This window comes from Meriones unguiculatus, chromosome 3 (assembly GCF_030254825.1).
Source record: "Meriones unguiculatus strain TT.TT164.6M chromosome 3, Bangor_MerUng_6.1, whole genome shotgun sequence".
In the NCBI taxonomy this organism is placed as follows: Eukaryota; Metazoa; Chordata; class Mammalia; order Rodentia; family Muridae; genus Meriones; species Meriones unguiculatus.
Window position 1 is genome coordinate 19,888,076 of NC_083351.1, and position 18,580 is coordinate 19,906,655.

General features: G+C 51.3%; 1 protein-coding gene across 10 annotated transcripts in view; it reads left to right on the forward strand.

Annotated features, from left to right (window-relative positions):
- Ptpru (protein tyrosine phosphatase receptor type U) overlaps positions 1–18,580 on the forward strand; it is a 79,122-nt gene that overhangs the window by 33,046 nt on the left and 27,496 nt on the right. For 6 of the 10 annotated variants that reach the window (XR_009590582.1, XM_060379441.1, XM_060379446.1 and 3 more), the window contains exons 9-16: positions 2,638–2,747; positions 3,001–3,202; positions 3,501–3,603; positions 5,580–5,853; positions 6,619–6,655; positions 7,261–7,399; positions 10,163–10,192; positions 11,543–11,700. Coding sequence is in view for 9 of the 10 variants with exons in the window: in XM_060379441.1 (XP_060235424.1) it covers positions 2,638–2,747; positions 3,001–3,202; positions 3,501–3,603; positions 5,580–5,853; positions 6,619–6,655; positions 7,261–7,399; positions 10,163–10,192; positions 11,543–11,700 (1,053 nt within the window). In the remaining variant the exon portion in view is untranslated. The remainder of the gene's footprint in view (positions 1–2,637; positions 2,748–3,000; positions 3,203–3,500; positions 3,604–5,579; positions 5,854–6,618; positions 6,656–7,260; positions 7,400–10,162; positions 10,193–11,542; positions 11,701–18,580) is intronic. The other 4 variants (XM_060379442.1, XM_060379447.1, XM_060379449.1 and 1 more) reach the window with 1 other exon arrangement.

Consider the following 18,580-nt stretch of genomic DNA (forward strand, 5'->3'; position numbering starts at 1 on the left):
GAGCTCACGTAGCCAGCCTGTGATTGGCAGGGCAGGGCAGGGCGGGGCCTAATGCTGGTCTTGTTGTTTTGCTTCAGAGCTGGAGGCTGAACCCATGGCCTCGCGCACGCCCAGCGTATGCTTTACCCTCAACTTCGCTCCCACCCCGAGTAACTTATTTTTATGTTTTTTTTTTGTTGTTGTTGTTTATTTGTCTTGTTTGGTTTTTTCGGCAGTCTCACCAGCAGGGCATGTTACCCTCGAATTTATGGTGGCCTTTCTGCTTCTGTTTCCCAGCTGCTGGGCTTACGGGTCCACGCCACCACGCCGGCAGACCGGCCACCTCTGGCAGCTTCACTCTAACACCAGCATATGCCCACAGCCTTCTCTGAGCTCGTGCAGATTCCCAGGAACCTGTGCGAGGATTGGCTCGTAGGTTTTCCTGTGGCCTATGTGTGCAGTTTTCTATTCCGTGTGTAATATCATCTGCACATATAAATGCGTATTCTCCTTTTAAAAATAATTAATTTATTGGTATTTTATAACATTGGTGTTTTGCCTGCATGTGTATCCGTGTGAGGGCATTGGATCGCCTGGAACAAGACTTACAGGCAGTTATGAGCTGCCCTGTGGGCACTGAGAGTTGAACACAGGTCCTCTGAAAGAGCAGTCAGCGCCCCTAACCACTGAGCCATCCCTCCAGCCCCTGCATGTTCTCTATATAGCAGTAGCCCATAGAAAATTCGGCCCACCTCACTGGCTTCCCCCAGACACCACTCACCTCTGGCATGTGCATACACACTGAAGATTTTCTCGGGCAGGAACAAGCAATGGCTGGGATTGCCCCAAAGCTTTGCACACACAGCCTGTAGTTAGACACCACACTGCTTTATCCCTACCATCTCTGCACGTCAGTTGGTCCCCGGGGCTGTGGTCAGGCCACCCTATTCCATTAGGGTGCTTATCCTAAGCGGTCAGCCCAAGAAGTTCCCACAGACTAGACACGTCAGGAGACTCACATGCAAATGAAGAAGTATCATCACCAGCAGCACCCAGGAGACCACTTACTTCCCTCCATCCACCACTTCCCAAGGGCGACCATTATCCTGCCGGATAACATTATGTATTAATTGTTTCTCGGTTCTGGGCTTTGCGTAAGCAGAATCGTACCGTAGATGTGAGATCTGACCGTCGCTCGCATGGTCCCAGGGAATGCGTCCTCAGCGCTGTGGTTCATTCTAGGAACGAATCCTCCACATTTACTTTCTGTTAACTGCTGGCGAGTACCCGGGTGGGTTCCGATCTGGGGTTACTTTGAACCATGCTTTGAAGAAAGTCTGGGTAGATTATTTTCGGTAGGTATTCATGGGTCGTGTGGGTGTGTGTAGGAAGAGAATGGCTAGGTTGCAAGGGTGTGTGCTTATCTTTCATAGATTTAGCTAGACAGTTTTCCATTGGTTGTGATTGTGCCATTTTTATATGCCACTAGCACTGAATGAAACTTTTGTGGTTCCGTGACCTTACTGAACCTTAGAATTGCCTTTTTTTTTTTTTAACTGTTTGAGTGGGTGGAGAATGACGTTGAGAAAATCTTGCTTTAACTGAATGCATAGCTTTCACTGTTTCTTTTTTTCTTTTCTTTTTTTTTTTTTTTCTGGCGGGGGTATGGGTGCTCACTCCCTCCATTGTGTGTGTGTGTGTGTGTGTGTGTGTGAGTAGGCCAGAGGTTGTGATGGTGAGTGTCTTCCTCTATTGCTCCTCACTTTCTTTTTTTGAGACAAGGTCCCGCTGAGCCTGGATCGCCTTGTCTCAGCTCTGTTGGCTGGCCACGGAGCCCCCAAGAAATCCACTTGTCTCTGTCCCCTAACCCTCCAGTGCTGGGTTTTAGATGCATAACTGAGTGCCTGGCTTTTGCTCAGATGTTGGTGATCCAAATCCAGGTCCCTGTGCTTTACCCACTGGACTCTTTAGTCTAGTTTTCCCTGATTCTTCCCACTGCCCCTGCCCGATAACCTCCGGTTCCTCACAAAGGCTTACCAAAGTGTTTTCCGGTCAGAAGTTTTCCGATCAGAAGCTGTCTGTCCTCCACCCGCCCCACTGCGCTTGTTGTTTACTGCTGTTTACTGCAGCCCAAACTAAACAGAACTGTGCCTCACAGTGCCCGTGTGGAAATTTTCATAGCATGTGTGTATGATGTAATTGTCGGTGCTGTTAAATTTCTTCAGTCTCATTGAGATTGTTTATGTAATTAAGATCTCTTTAGACAGGAAAACATCTCCACCCATGATCCTGACCCCCTATTGCTAGTTGTTTTCCTCTTTCTGGTAAATATCCACATTTCTTGAAAGCTACCAGCTGGAGCAGGAGCCTGAATGGAACCTGCTTGCCCATGAAAGTGGGAGGGATCCGTTGCACGCCCCTCCCCCCTCCACCCCGTGGAATGGGCCATGTGAGCTTTGAACCTTGCGTACCTCACATTATTTAGTTCCGGTGAGAGAGGGGCTGTGTCATGTTGGTTCCATAGATGCAGAAACCGAGGCTTAGGGAGGTTGAACAAACAGCCCATGCAGGGCAGCTAGGGAGAGGCGAGGCTGAAGCATGAACTCCGGTGTCTGGAGCCAAAACCCGTTTTCCTCTGCCTCCGCCCTTCCCTCCCAGTGCCTGGTGGGATCGCAGCCGAGTCCCTAACCTTCACTCCGCTGGAGGACATGATCTTTCTCAAGTGGGAGGAGCCCCAGGAACCCAATGGCCTCATCACTCAGTATGAGGTGAACAGGGGCCCAGGTGGGAGGTGGGAGGTGGGAGGTGGGAGGTGAGAGTTTCTTCCTGTGCTGTGATGCAGAAGGACACACATGGGAGGACAGAGGTGGGCCTCAGAGTCTATGCTCCGAGTTCTGAGCAGGGTAGGGGTCTGCCCGGTGCAGTTCCAGTTTCCATGGAATATAGCGGGTGCATGAGGCTCCTGGAATAGTGTCATCCGCCGCTGGCCTGTGCCACCTACCTGCCCCCCCTGCCCCCCAGATCAGCTACCAAAGCATTGAGTCCTCAGACCCGGCAGTGAACGTGCCCGGCCCTCGACGCACCATCTCCAAACTTCGAAATGAGACCTACCACGTCTTCTCCAACCTGCACCCCGGAACCACTTACCTGTTCTCCGTGCGTGCTCGGACCAGCAAGGGCTTCGGCCAGGCGGCTCTCACCGAGATTACCACCAACATCTCGGGTGAGCATCCTCCGGAGGGGACCCAGGCGCCAAGGATATTGAAGGGCAGAAGCCGCTAGTGTGGGTACAGAGGACCTTGCTGAGACAAACGAACCATTTAAAGGCTGAAGTCAGGAGTCAGGTCAGGAGACTATGGTGGGTGGATTCAGAGTTGAGGTCAGAGGTCAGAGCCTACAATCAGGGCCCAGGGAAGCTTAGATCAAGGGAACATGATGTTAAGTCTGGAGGTGGGGTTGGGGGGGCGTTGGTGAAAGTCTGGTCTTTCTGGCGCCATGTGTGTGTCCCCGTCTTTTCTCAGCTCCCAGCTTTGATTATGCTGACATGCCGTCACCCCTGGGCGAGTCTGAGAACACCATCACTGTGCTGCTGAGGCCGGCCCAGGGCCGAGGAGCACCCATCAGGTGGGACAGCCTGTGTGGAGAGGGTAGGCCACAGGCCTCTCCTCTGATCTGGCCAGCTCTCTGGTTACCCCTTTTCCTGTCTGGGCTCAGAGCTGAGGAGGCTGCTTCATGATTCTGGGCAGTGGAAAGCTCGAAGCCACTCACTTCCAGCCAAGATCACAGGTCTCTGCTGGGAACTCTCATGGGTTTCCCGGACAGTGCCTGTTTGGAGAAGGGATGGTGTAGGCCTCACCAGAGTGGTTCATTAGACTTTTAGGAGAAGTGAAAACTTGGGGCCTTGTATTTTCTAGCTGGTTCTGTTCCTGGGGACACAGGGAAGGGCATTCTAGAAGACTAGATAGACAGCCAGATAAAGCCATCTCCATGGGGATGGCCTAACATAGCTTTTCTGCTCCCTCCTCTCTAGAAGGTCTCTAGATTACCAGTGTTACAACAGACGCCTCTGCTGTGTGTGCGCGCGCATGTGCACAGCCGCTTGCTAGAATACAGATGGGCAGTGTGTGAGCCCAATCATGGAGATGAGGGTGGGTGTGATTTTGGAAGTCATAGAGCCTCTCTGCCCCTTGGATCTTCCTTTAGTGGGGACTGGTAGCTGTCCCGTGAAGGTGGTTAGATTGTCACGTGCCCTAGGCACTTCCTTCGCCTTCTCGTCCTGTCCTTTACCTTCTCTTCCTCACCTGCTGGGTCTCTCTCTGATTTGCCATAACAGCCTGCCTTGAATGGACTCTCAGGCCCTGCAATGCCATGTTCTTTGCTGAAGCCTCCGGGTCCTTGTGTGGCATCAACAGGAAGGACTCGGGAGACTTCTCCCTCAGTGTCCTCTCAAGGGATTCTGGGAGCTGGACTGACCAAGTTAGATGGGAACAGGGAGATGGAACATGCTGGACCGGTGACCCTGGCGCCGGACCTTATTTCCCTGAGGCTTCATTTCCTTAGACACCATTCCAGCTTGGGCTAATGTGAATTATTGTTTCCTCCTGGGAGCCCTGGAGGTGGGAGGAGGCTTGACCCTAGCCTGGGGGCACAGGGCTGAGAGGGAGCCGGGCTGGTGTTTGTAGCGATTTTGTGACAGGCAGTGACCCCGTGTACCAGAAGCTGGAGGGAAGGCAAGGGCTTTCCTGCTTCCCAGAGCAGAGGTTGTCAGGCGGGGTATATAGGCGGGTGTCACAGGCTGAGCTGTCAGGGGGGCTGGTGGGAAATATTTAAGCACCTCAAACCACACACATTCACTCTGGCTGAGTTCCACGGTGGACTGGAGGAGACCATAGCCAGAGCCCCTTCAGCGAGGTGCTAAAATAAGCAGAACCACAGCTGTCAGGAATAGAGATCCAAGTCAGGCAGCAAAGGCCCTATGGGGCACAGTGGGCTCCAATTTGTAGACAGGGCTGTTTTGGGATTGAGAAGCCTCTAGACAGTAGCACCAGGATATGGCTGTTTGCTTAGAGATAGTCTCTTTCCTGCTAGGGACATTTAGTTTCAGAAGGCCTAGATCCCTCAGTACCAGCACAGGACTCCTCACGTGACCTTACTCATTCGTTACTTTTTTTAAAAATTTTATTTTATGTGCATTGGTGTGAGGGTGTCAGATCCCTGGGAACTGAGGCTACAGAGAGTTGTGAGCCTCCACGTGGTTGCTGGGAATTGAACCCAGGTCCTTTGGAAGAACAGACTGTGCTCTTAACCACTGAGCCATCTCTCCAGGCCCTGGAAAGAGTCTTTAGTTGTTTCCGTGTCCCAGATCCTGTGTCACACATAAGAGGGCTCCTTGGTGAGGCCTTAGGGTTCAGTGTCACCTAGCAGGGCTACAGCTGGTGGCAGCAATGACAATAGACCCTCACTAGCTAAGCGTCCTTTCTGTCTGCACCCTGGGTCACTCCCGTCTTACAGAGGAGGGAGCTGAGGTTTGGGAGAATCCGTGACTTGCTGGTCTAGGAAGAGGCAGAGTTAAAGCCTTTTACTGTCTCCTCCCTGTCCAGTGTGTACCAGGTGGTCGTGGAGGAGGAGCGGCCACGGCGGTTGCGGCGGGAGCCAGGAGGTCAGGACTGCTTCTCAGTACCTCTGACCTTTGAGACGGCACTAGCTCGAGGCCTGGTGCACTACTTTGGGGCTGAACTGGCCGCCAGCAGCCTGCTTGAGGCCATGCCGTTCACTGTGGGTGACAACCAGACCTATCGTGGCTTCTGGAACCCACCGCTGGAGCCCAGGAAGGCCTACCTCATCTACTTCCAGGCAGCAAGCCACTTGAAAGGGGTGAGGGACTGGCTGGGTCCTGGTGGTGCAGGCTGGGGTGGTGGGTGGTAGGGCAGGGAGCCTCTGGAGAGAATTACCAGAGGCCTGAGACCTGGTCCTAGACTCCTCCACACCTAACTCCCTTTCCTTGAGCCTCGCCCTCCTGGTCCCAGACTTCTTTCCACAGATGCCCCAACACCCTTGCTTCCTGAGGCCCTGCTTTCTCTCAGATACTTCTTCCCAACGGAGTCTACCTCTAGAGGCCTAGGCCCCATCCCAAACCAGACTCTCTTTTCCCTGGGTTCCCCTATTCTCTGGGCATCAGGCTCCTCAGTGCTGGCTTCTCCTTTTCTTTCTTTCTTTCTTTCTTTCTTTCTTTCTTTCTTTCTTTCTTTCTTTCTTTCTTTCTTTCCTTCCTTCCTTCCTTCCTTCCTTCCTTCCTTCCTTCCTTCCTTCCTCCCTCCCTCCCTCCCTCCCTCTCTCCCTCTTCCCTCCCTCCCTCCCTCTCTCTCTCTCTCTCTCTCTCTCTCTCTCTCTCTCTCTTTTCCAGCAGACCCCTGGATCTAGTTCCTGCCCCTCATGTCTGAGCTCTACCCCCTGCTTCCCATGCTGTTTTTGTGTTCTCAGGTCTCATTGGTTTTAAGACACTGCTCTAGGCAGTGTCCTTAGTTAACAGTTGGCACCTGACATGGGAGCCCTGACTAAATGCAATCTGTCCTTATTGGGGGGCCCTGGTCTGTGGAGGGTGGTTTTTGCGTCTCTGAGCTCTTTCATCTGCACTTCCAGGAAACCCGGCTGAACTGCATCCGCATTGCCAGGAAAGGTGAGTCCGCTGTGTGTCCTTCAGCCCTGCCCAGGCCCAGGCAGGAAGGGCTTCCCGTCTTTAGCCGCCTGGTGCCCACTTCAGGGGCTTTTTCTCTCAAGCTGGACAACAGTCAGCCTTTCCTAGCTTTTACACTCCCCATAGCGACAGAAGGGACCCTGACATACAGGGACCAGCCTGTGGAGAGAGAGAGCCATTGTGCTTGCATCTTGAGGGTGACAGGCAGGGAGGCTGTGGTGTGAGTCCCTCTTCTAGACGTGGAATGTGGTTGGTTACATCCTGGGATGGGTCGCCTGTGGCAGAGGTACTTTCCCCTCCCTCGGTCACCTGGCATGAGGGCAAGAGGGTAGGTGTGTGAAGGCCCCAAGTGTTCTCTGAAGGTCTGGGGAGGCTCCATAGAGGAGCAGGCTGAGGGAGACTGACCTGGAATATGACGGCAGGGCTATTGGCTGAGATGTGGGGGAAAGAGATAACACATCCGGCTGAGCAGATGGGCATTGCCTGGGTACGTTTGTGTCTGTACAGTCTGTTCTGTGCCTCGGCACTCAGATCCGGCCTGGGTGGTCTCTGACCCTTTGGCCCTCCGTCCTGTTTGTCCCCCCCAGCTGCTTGCAAGGAGAGCAAGCGACCCCTCGAAGTGTCCCAGAGGTCGGAGGAGATGGGGCTCATCCTGGGCATCTGTGCAGGTGGCCTCGCTGTCCTCATTCTCCTCCTGGGGGCCATCATCGTCATCATCCGCAAAGGGTGAGTAGAGCCAGCGCCCTGACCCACCCGGGGCCCCCACTCCTGGAAGGCCTGCTGGGCACAGAGGGGCTGGGGCTGCTAGAGCAGTTTCTCTGGTGGTGAAGTATGTGGAGGGTTACCAGCCTGGCACTGGGCACTGAGAGCCAGAGACTCAGCAAAGGGCACTGTTGTGGCAGGAGCACAGGTCTGGTTAGTGCCAGGGGCCACTCTCCAGGAATGAGTCCTCTGCCTGGTGCCAGGGAGCCGTGCTGGAAGCAGGCGGTGCCCTCCTTTTCCTCCAGGGACTGTTTCAATAGGAAGGCACAGAAGCAACCTGACTGTCGCTATACCTTGCCCTCTAGCCAAGGTATCTGCCCTGAGTGATTGTGCGGGCTCAGAGCCCCAGAGTGAGAGGCCTGCCAGGGAGTCGAAGGACATCTGGTCTTGTGTTCAGAATGGTTTTTGGAGCAACAGCTTCTGTCAGAGCCAATGATCCCCCTCACTTTGGAGAGTGCTTGCTTAGCATACATGAAACCCTTGGTTTGGTCCCCAGCCTGGCATAAACCAGAAATGATGGCACACATGCGTAACCCTGACATTCCAGAGATGGACGCAGGAGGATCAGAAGTTCAAGGCCATCTCTGTCATCCCTGCTATATTCTGAGTTCAGGGCTTGCCTGGGCTACTTGAGGTTCTGATTCAAGAACAAAACAAAAGCTCAAAACACCAAAACAACAATGGGCCCCTCCCCTCCAACCCGTCGAAGGCAGGGTGGGACCTCCTGAGACCTCTTTGCCTGCAGCTGCATGCTAACGACCTCATCCTCACTAGGTGCCTCCACAGCATGGTGGCTTCAAGCACCTTAACTGAGCCCTGGGGGGGACAGTGGGCCTGCCCAAAGTCACCCTAAGGAGCCAAAGGCAGTGTTGGCTTCATTCTTCCCCATCTGGGCTCTGGCTTCTATAAGCCCCTGCTGATGCCAGGCTGGGCACACACAGGATGGTTGGCATTGGCTCTCTGGGCTGCCAGGAGCAGATAAGTAGGATCCAGAGAGGGGACAAAGAGTTGGCTAGGGCCATCAGCAGTAGGGATAGGATGTGTCAGTGGAATGGAGGTTCTGTGTGGGGATGGCCTATCCTGGGCTTGGGTTCAGTTTTTTTCTCCCCCTTTTCTTCTGGAGTTCCAGAACAGTGTCTTGAGACACAGTATTTTTAATGATCGCTTAATGAGAAATGACTGTTGCCAGGAGCGTTAGCTGTTGAGTACGCAGAATGTGCCAGATGAGGTTTTGGCACTTGGGATCTATCCTAGAACATTTCCTTCTTGGATCCCGACAAACAGCAGGTCTGACTCCCTTTTCACCGACCAACGGACGGACGGAGACACAGTGATTAAAGTGAGTTGCCCATGTCTCTAGGTAAAATGGTAGGACTTGCTCCGAACTCAGGCCTCACTACGAGTGTACAGGCCTCACTGTAGGCTCCTGGGCAATGGCAAGTCTCTGCACGTGTTCCCAGCAGAGGCCAGAGAGGGCATGCTAAGTAGGGTGCAGGCTATAAGTGGCACTTCTGGAGTGTATTTGAGTTCGTAGAAATCTTCCCCGAGGGTAGAGAATTGGCTATGTGGGTTATCATCCCTAATGCTGCAACAAAGCCTCTGGCCAGGACAGGGTGGACTAAAGATGTATTTGGGGTGTCACTAGGGGACCGCCTCCATTATACAGCCCCTAACTCATATATCCATAAATATCCAAGGCTACCTCTGAAGCCGCTAAGACCATTGCTTTCCCAGCACTGCACTTGGCTACTTCTGTGTCTCATCACTGTGTCCCCTGGTCCTGTCCTTGGGGAACCAGTGTACTCTTCAGGGCTCCCCCCGTTTGCCTTGTGGGTTGGGATGGAACAGAGCAAGGTCTGAATAGGTTTCAGAACAGCCTGTGTTGCAAATGTAATGGACAGAGTAGGAGGTCCAACACCAGCCCCTGATGGAGCCTGGGAGGGAGCACCGAGGGAGTTTCTGAACCAGGATCCTGAGACCTGGGGGACTCTGGCCTTTGCCACGACAACCTGTGACTTAGTGTCCTTACCTGTGGAATGGGATTTCCTCCTCTCACTCCTCAGTGCTAGAGATTGAGCCCTGAGCCCTGAGGCAAGTGTTCTGCAGTCAGCAGCAGTCTTAGTTTAACGTGAGGCTTTTCACACACGCTTCGGGTGTCCAGCGAGAGGCTGTACTAGTTACTTAATGATCCCCATGCTCAGGGTCAGTCAAGGTGGGAAGAGTGGGCCCTAGGCCTGTCTTGGTGTCTTTCTGGGCCTCTGTACCCTGTTGGGGCTTCTCCACCCTGTCTCTCCTTGTCCCGAGCTACTCTCTTTTCTAGGCTGAGGTGCACTCTTGGGGCTGTGGAGGCTGCAGAGAAGAAGCCTGAGGGTCGGGGCTGTCTGCAAAGGCCAGAGCAGGCATAGATGAGGCCTCAGAGTGTTTGAATATATGTGTGTGTGTATTTCTGTGTGGGAGTGTATGTATATGTGAATCTATTTGTGTGTGTGTGTATGTGTCTATGTGTTTGTCTCTGCACATGTGTGTATGACTGTAAAAGCTGTGCATCCCTCAGACTCTTTGCACACTTGGGGCAAGATTCTGGAAGGGCATTTAGCCTGAGCTCACAGTGACTGAATCTGGTCAGCCTTTAGATTGAGAATGCCGCCCCCCCCCCCAACCTGTGTGGTCCCTTCCTTCTGGGAGGGAAGCCTGGTCACATCACCGTTTCTCTTTGCACGCTGCCAGGAGGGACCGCTATGCCTACTCCTACTACCCGTAAGTAGTTCCGATCATCCAGGGCTCCCACGGCCTGCCCTCCCCTCCGCCCTCCTCTTCTCCTGACTAGGTCAATGTCAGCCCCTCTCCATGGCCTCCCCTCCCTCGTGGCATTCCTCCTCTTTGCCACTGCCTCTATAGAGAGCCGGCTCTGTTCTCCTCCCCAGCCACCCTCCAGCTCACATCACCTTCCTGGGCCTCAGTGACCCCTCTCCACTGAGGTTGACCCTCCTCATCTCCCACCCCAACTTCCTGAGCCTGTCCCCACCCTGCTGGCTCCCGGCACCAGCCCCCCAGTTCTCTCCCTTTCACACCAAGGAATTGCTGACATGGCTGCTTTCCCTCCCCGTGATTTCGTGCAGATAATTTTTGAACCTAAATTCAGAACTTTTGGAGTGTGTACATTGAATTTCATCTGCCCGCTCTCACACTGAGATCAGCCGGCGGCCAGTGGAGTCAGGTGTCCCCCGCCTGCCCCCCCCCCCCCGTGCTCTGTCCCCTGTGGAGCTGATTGGTTCGCTTTTGTAGTTTTTCCAAGGAGGCTGACAGCCCCTTCCCCGGGAAAGAGCCTTGTGGCACACCACTGGAAACTGCCTTCTAGGCCAGCATGTACTTACTGAAGGGTTCTCTTGAGCCTCATTGCTCAGCCAGCTTGGCAGGGTCTGCTCGGCCTCCACATGGGTCCCAGGTCATTTCCATGTGGGCTTCTTGCTCTTTTAGCTAGAGAGAGGCACAGCTGTGCTCTCTGTCTCTCACCTTCCCCAAGTACCTGGGGGTCACAGCCTGAGGTCTCTACCCATGAGGGGTCCCAGGCAGGGCAGGACTGTCCTCTCCTCCCTTTGTTGCGTTCATTTGTTGGCCAGGTAGGTGGGGGAGTAGGGTTCCACAGCTGGTGTTCCCTAGAAGGCCCCTGAACTGGCAGAGCAGACTCTAGCCCACTCTCAGAAGGCCAAGTTCCTCTCCTGTGAGATGGAGGGAGCTCCCAGGCAAGGATCTTGCAGGGGGTGTGTGTTTGGGGCTCTATGGGTGAATCTCCTTCCAGTTTGTGGGATGGTGGCTCTGCAGTGGCACCTAATTAGGTCTAGAGTGACTGACTGTCTCCTGAGACCTTGGAGTCAGGAGGGATAGGAAACAAGGACCCAGCCCATGGCTGCTATTGGCTGAACTGGGCTGGTGAGTGAGTATGAGCTGTGTTCCTTCTGCAGCCAGAGGTGCATTTGAAATGCTGCTGACCCCTGACCTGAAGGCTCTGAGAGCAGGCAGCGGAGGGTGTGTGTGTGTTCCCTCCCACATCTGGGTGCTGTTGGCCCCATCCTCCGTGCCAGTGTCTCCAACTGTCCCCTTCTGCAGGAAGCCAGTGAGCATGACGAAAGCCACGGTCAACTACCGCCAGGAGAAGACTCACATGATGAGTGCTGTGGACCGCAGCTTCACAGACCAGAGCACTCTGCAGGAGGATGAACGGCTGGGCCTGTCCTTCATGGATGCTCCCGGCTACAGCCCTCGGGGTAAGTGCCGGCCCTCCGGATCCCCAGGCTCACAGGACAGAGTCTTGCCAAGGCCTCTACCTCCTGTGTATCAACTCCTGTGTATCCCAGAAATCCAGAGAATACACAGGGTGTGTTGATGCTGTGCCTGGAGGAACTTACAGGAGCTGTGCCAGCGTGGCACTGAGTTGATGAGCGCACTGTCACCTCTTACTGGGCACCTACCGTTTACCAGACTGAGATCTGGTAGCTGGGGTGGAGACAGCCAGGCTGCAGCCATGCCGACCTGGACTGGCCTCTGGAATCTCTTCCTTCTGGCTGTGTGATCTAGGTCGAGTTGCTCAATTAAGCTCGCCAGACATCTGTTTCTTTGCACATAAAATGGGAAGAAGGTCATCTCTGCTGGTAGACCAGTTCCCCGCAGGCCTGCTGTGATGTCCAAATGAGATAGCTATGTGAATCACCTGGTGTGGTGTCCTGATTGCCAGAGCAGAGTGAGTCAGCCGCTACGTGCTAGGCCCGGACTTCTTTCGTTTCCCATCTTTTTGCTTCAGTTAGTGTTGATTTCCACGAAAGAAAATAGGGAATGACACTGAAGCACTGTTCGTGGCTAAAGCTGTGATGACCAGTAAAATACCAGCAACTCAGAATGGTAGCAGAGTGCTGCTTCAGGCTACACCCATGCTGCCCTCACATATAAATACTCCACCCCCAATTTGTATTCATAATTATCTGGCCTTTTTTTTTCTTAAAAGATTTGTTTATTTTTATTTTATGTGTGTCGGCCTATATGAGCATATGTGCGTCATGTGATTGCAGTACCTGGAGAGGACGGCAGAGCATCAGAATCCCCAGAGCTGGTGTGGGTGCTGGGAACCGAACCTGGGTCCTCTGTGGAAGCTGTGTGTTCCTGGGCTAAAAGGCTGAGTGCTTACCTCGATCATAGGAGGCCCTGGGTTCAAACCTCAGCACACACACCCCCCCCACACTGAAAGAAAACACCAACAAAAACTAAACAACAGCAGAAGAGCAGTCAGCTCCAAACTTCCGTCTCTCCACTCTATCTGTCCTTCGATCTAGCCTTCTAAGGTCGGTTATAGCACAGGCACGTTTTTCTCATCTCCTAGCTTCATCAAAAGGAACCCACACTCTATTTTTTCAGGCCAATGTCACCATTCTCACCTTTGCCCATATGGACCTTTGGCTTTGCCGTAGTTCCTTAACTGTTCTCAGATGTGTAGTTCTCCATTGTATGACTATGTCGCAGTTGTGTTCTTTGTGACTACCTGTTGGTCTTCTGGTCTGTTGCCACAGCGCGTCCGCTGAGAGCGGTGCTGCGCAGGTCTGTAGACACCCCTCACGTGGGGTCCTAGAGGCAGACTCACTCCTTCCACGTAGTGAGACAGGGCCGAGATGTTTTCCAAAGCAGCTCTGCTTTGGCCCTTCTAGTGTGAAAGACTTCGTCGCTGTACATCAGTATTAAAATTTGCCAGCCTTCTTCCCATTGCAGAGCTGGTTTGTGTGAAATGGTGATTTTTCTATAGTCTTCATTTGCATTTCTTCGAGTGCTAATGAGCTTGAATGCATTTTCCAGTCATGATTGGCATTCCGGCCACCTCTTCCATGAAATGCCTGCTCACATCTTCTACCTCATTTTCTGTTAGTTTTTTTTTTTTTCTTTTTTGGTTGCTTTCTTAGTGGTTTTTAGGAGTTCTTTATATATTCAGGATAATAATCATTTGTCCCATTTGAATTGCAAATATCTTTCCTCAGTTTGTAGCCCATCTTTCGGGGTTATTTATAGCAGCTTTGGAGGACTAGAAACATCTTTATTTTAATATCCTCAGATTTGTCTGCCATTTCCTCTGTGACTTCTGCTTTTTTTTTTTTTTTTCCTTAGAATTTTTCTCTGGGGCCGGGAGGATGACTCTGTCTATAAAGCATTTGCCACACAAGTGCAAGGACTTGAGTTCAAGCCCCAGAGCCTACTTTTCAAAGGCCAGGCGAGGGTCGAAGAGATGGTTGGACCATTAAAGGCTAGGTACATGACGGTCCCTAGAGCTCACCGGCCAGCTAGTGGAGCCGAAGTGGTGAGCTGCGGGTCCTGACAAAGAAGGTGGAGAGGGACAGACCAGTGCTGGCCTCTGACTTCCACACGCATGTCCGCTCCCACCTGCTCACACGCGTGTATCCGCCCGCAGGAGTGTGTGTGCTTGTGTGCATGCACACATTATTAAGCATTCCCCCCCTTTGTTCCCTCAAACTTAATATTTTGCAATTCATATTTAAATCTTTCTCTGGCATCTATTTTTGCGTGTGGCATGAATTAAGGATTTTCTCTTATCCACAGGGATAATGAACAGCTTCTGCATCATTTTCTTTCTTAACATTTTTGGCTTGATTAATTTTCTGTGTGTCTGATGGGGGGTGGGGCGAAAAGCGTGTGCTGCTGTGAACATGTGGAGGCTGGGGGACAACTTTGTGGAGTCTAGGTGGGCATAGGCGACTAAACATGTGGAGGCTGGGGGTTGTTAGGCTTGCGTGGCAAGCACCTTCTCCTGCTGAGCCAGCTCGCGGGCCCCTCACTCCTTTCTGATTTACAGAGCCGGCAGGCCCTGTCAGTCCCTGGGCTAGAATCCCAGGACACGCCCAGCTGTCTTACTGTCCGAGACATAGCCATTTGCTCTTCATGTTTGTTTTTTTTTTTTTTTTCTGTCTTCAATCTCTTTGTTACAAATTTTAGAATCGTGTTTTCAAGTAGCTTCACATCAAATCCAAGGATCAGTTTTTAAGAAGCCATCTTTCCTCTCACGAACTGTACGCGGACATGACACATACCACCTTGCTTGTTTACATCTTCCGGGCCTGCGAGTGTTTTTCTCCATAAACTCTGTGCAGCCTTTGTGAACTACATCTTCAGGTCCCTTACCTTTTGGTGCTGAGGACTGAACCCTGGGCTTGGTGCATGCTGAGCTCAGTGTTTTGTCACTAGCCTGTACCACACCCATTACTTACATTACTTACTTGTTAGTCTGCCTGTCTCTCTGCCTTTCTGTCTGTCTGTCTGTGTATAGGTCAGAGGACAACTTCTGGGAGTCAGTTCTCTCGTTTTACTTTGTAGGTTCCAGGAATAATTGAACTCAGATTCTCAGGCTTAGTGGCAAACACTAAGCTGAACCATTTCACTGGGTCTTTTTTCTGACTGCTATTGCAAAACAGTGGACTTTAAAATATCCTGGTCCTTTCTCGCTCCTTAATTTCTTTTTTTCTCTTTCTCTTTTGGAGATAGGACCTCACTATATATTACTGGCTATCCTGGAACTCACTATGCAGACCAGGCTGGCCTCCCAACTCACCGAAGATCCGCCTGCCTTTGCCTCCTGAGTGCTGGGATTAAAGGAGCGCACTACCACGTTGGGCTTGAGGTTGATTTTTTTGGTATGTGACTTGGTCTTAAAATCATGCTACTTCATTGACGTTCACCTTGGTCTTAACGCAATAGTAGAATCTCTCAGGTTTCCCAGGGTCCTCAGAGGATCTACAGATACAGAACTGCTGTTTCTTCTAGGCCAGTGGTCACTCTAACACCGAGACGCTTTAATACACTTCCTCATGTGGTGACCCCAAACATAAGATTATTTCCTTGCTACTTTGTAACCCTAATTTTGCTGCTGTTATGAATCCCAATGTAAATATCTGATATGAAACCCCAGGGGGTTCATGACCCATAGGTTGAGAACCAATGCCTCTAGGCCTTTCTTTCCATGGCTTTCTGAACAATCACCATGAGGGGCCTTGTAGAAGTTTTTTTTTTAGTAGGAATCTTTGTCTTGTTTTATTGGCTTTTTAAAAAGATGCTTCCAACATTTAAACACGAAGAATAGTTTGCTGAGGGTTTGGGGTTCGAAATGTCTTGTCAGGTTAACAGTTTCCTTCAGTTTTCAGTTTGCTAAGTGGGTTTTAGACTGAACACATTAAACTTCCCCAGACCTTTCTTCCAAACTTACTGAAATAGCCGTTATTTCCCTTTTGTTTGTTAATGAAGTGAGTGGCATTTTCACGTCTTCTAATTTACTGCACTTACTGTTCAAGATCCTCAAGTGGCCTTTCTGGGTAGGCTTTTCTTGCAAATGGCTCTGCCTTATACTTTTCCTGCCTGGTTTTGTTATCAGAATTTTAAAAAATACACTGGGTTTCTGCTCTTTGTCCCTCATTATGGAAGGTTAGAATAAATCACTTCTGGAAAGTTTGGTGGAATTCGTCAAAAGACAAGCCTTTTGGTTGTCGTTTTCTTTATGGAAAGTTTTAAAATTTCTTTGAAAAATTGTTACATTTTATGGGACATAGTGATGCACGCCCTTAATTCCAGCACTCAGCAGGCAGATATCTCTGTGAATCTGAGGTTAACCTGGTCTGCACAGTAAGTTTGAGGATGGATAAAACTACTTAGAGAGGCCCTATCTCAAAAAACCAAAATAAATAGGAGTCTTTAAGGTTCTTTAAAAAAATAAAGCGTGGGTGTTGAGGTGGAAACAGGCCTTGCTTCTGAGTGCCATCGGAAAAAGGGGGGTGGGGTGGGAAGAGGAAGTATAGCTCCTCTCTCGAGGAACTCAAGGACTATTTGAGGAGTCCAGAAGGACCCTGGGAAATGGGATCAGGGAAACTTCCATGTGGCTTCCGGAGACAATCAGTGCTATCAAGAGTTTTGAGAAGTTCTAAGTATCTTACATTTTTATTTACATATTTTTCTCTGCATATATATATATACATATTTATATGCATTTATGTGTGTGGGTACATGAGTGCCGCTGTGTATATATGTGTGGGTCAGCGGACAGAGCATAAGAGTTGATTCTCTTCTTTTACTGCGTGGGTCTTGAGGGCTGAATTCAGATTGGCAGAGTTGGTGATAGACACTTGGAGCCTCGAAGCTATCTCACCAGCCCAAGATTTAAAATTCACAATCAGCTTCTTTAAAGGAGTCAGGCTTTCAGACTTCTTATTTTTGAGTCACTTTCGATTTTTTGGTAAGTCTGTAAAAATGTCGCACATATATCAGAAAATGATGCAAATTGGCATTGCATCTGTCAGGGAATTTGTCTGTTTCATGTACGTTTTCAAGCCTGATGAACACTTATTTCCTTCTTGTAGTCCCGCCATTTTACATGGCTTAGTAGAGATCATCAACCTTCATCCTACAAAAAGAGGAAAAGGGAGGGCCGTGGCCATGGCTGCAGTGGCTGAAGTGCCTGCCTAATGGGAGGAAGCTCTGGGTTAGATCATGAGCATTACATAGGCAGGGCACGGTGACCCAGCCTTTGGGTGGGGAAGGCAAGAGTCCTCCTTGGTTACATAAAGGCTTTGAGAGTGGCCTGGGCTACCTGAGACCTACCTCAAAAATGGATATGCGAGCAAAAAACAAGCAAATAAATAAATAAATAAATAAAGAGGAAAAAAAGAGTCTCAGAGAGGGGAAGTCACTTGTCCAGGTCACATAGCCAGAGGTGGGAGAACCCTGATCTGGACCCATGTCTCTCTGACCTCTGTGTGCTGTGTGGGGCTGGGTCTGAAGGCACAGAAGGGTTTTGGCAGTCAGAGGCAGGGAGGACAAACATGCGAGTGCATAGCGGTGGGCAGAGGAGAGACAGGGCTGTGTCTCACTGTGTGGACACACCTGGTGGGGCTGAGAGAACACGTGCTGAGGTAGGGTGGTGTCTTAGCTAGGCTTCTATTGCTGTGAAGAGACACCACGACCGCAGCAACTCTTATAAGGAAAACCTTTACTTGGGGCTGGTTTACAGTTCAGAGGTTAGTGCACTGTTGTCATGGTGGGGAGCATGGCGGCATAAAGGCAGACATGGCGCCGGAGAGGTAGCTGAGGGAGGCAAGTGAGCCACGGGGCCTGGCTTGAGCTTCTGAAACCTCAAAGCCCACCCCCACTGACACACTTCCTCCAACAAGGCCACACCTCCTAATTGTCCCACTAACTATGGGCCTGTGGAGGCCATTTTCATTCAGCCATCATAGGTGGGCACAAGCCTGGCTGCCAAGTGCCACCGGGAAAGGGAGATGTGGCTGGCGTTGGGATGGGAAGGTTGGACACAATGTAGGCCAGGTTGCAACATCTGGAAAACCACTGTGTCCAGGAGACCGGAGCTGAGTCTTAGAAGCCTCACAGGCTTTGTCTACTCACTACCTGTTGGCTCAACCTACCCTTCCTCGTCTATCAGAGACTTGATTTTGGTTTACAACAGAAAACCATGTTGCATTTATTGGATATTTTCAGTGCTCTGATAAAAGTAGCTTTGGGGAAGAATGATTTACTTTGGCTCGCTGTTACAGTGGTTTTAGTCAATACAGCGGTCCAGTGGAGCAGAGCTGTTCATACCAGGCCACCGGGAAGCAGAGGTGCCGGATGCCTGTGCTGGCTTGCTCCCTCTTTCCCCTCACCTCACCAGGGCCCCAGCCTGTCTCCATCCTGTTCTATCCCCAGCGTTGGGGCTACAGACAAATGCTGCTGTGCCCCGCTTTTTATGTGGTCACTGGAGAGCAGGCTTCCATGACACCCATGGAGCCATCTCCTCAGCCCCAGAAACCCTTCTTGAAGTCTTACATGTCTTCAACTTGTGTGGTTGTAGCTGCTTCTTGGAGCTGGCTTTTCCGGCTAGACCAGTGTCTTACAATGGAGAAGGGCTAAGCCTTCAGTCAGCTGCCCCGGCTTTCGGGGACCCAGGGACTCCCTTTCCTGGAAACAGCTGGCCATGCCAGCAATCGCCGTGGGCAGTGCTGCCTGGTGCCAGGCTCTGGGTGTCTCTTGAGCATTGTCTTATTTCACGTTTATGTTGCCATGTCGCACAGCGTTGGTTTTTACTTCACCCGACCTGTGAGAGCGGAGGTTTAG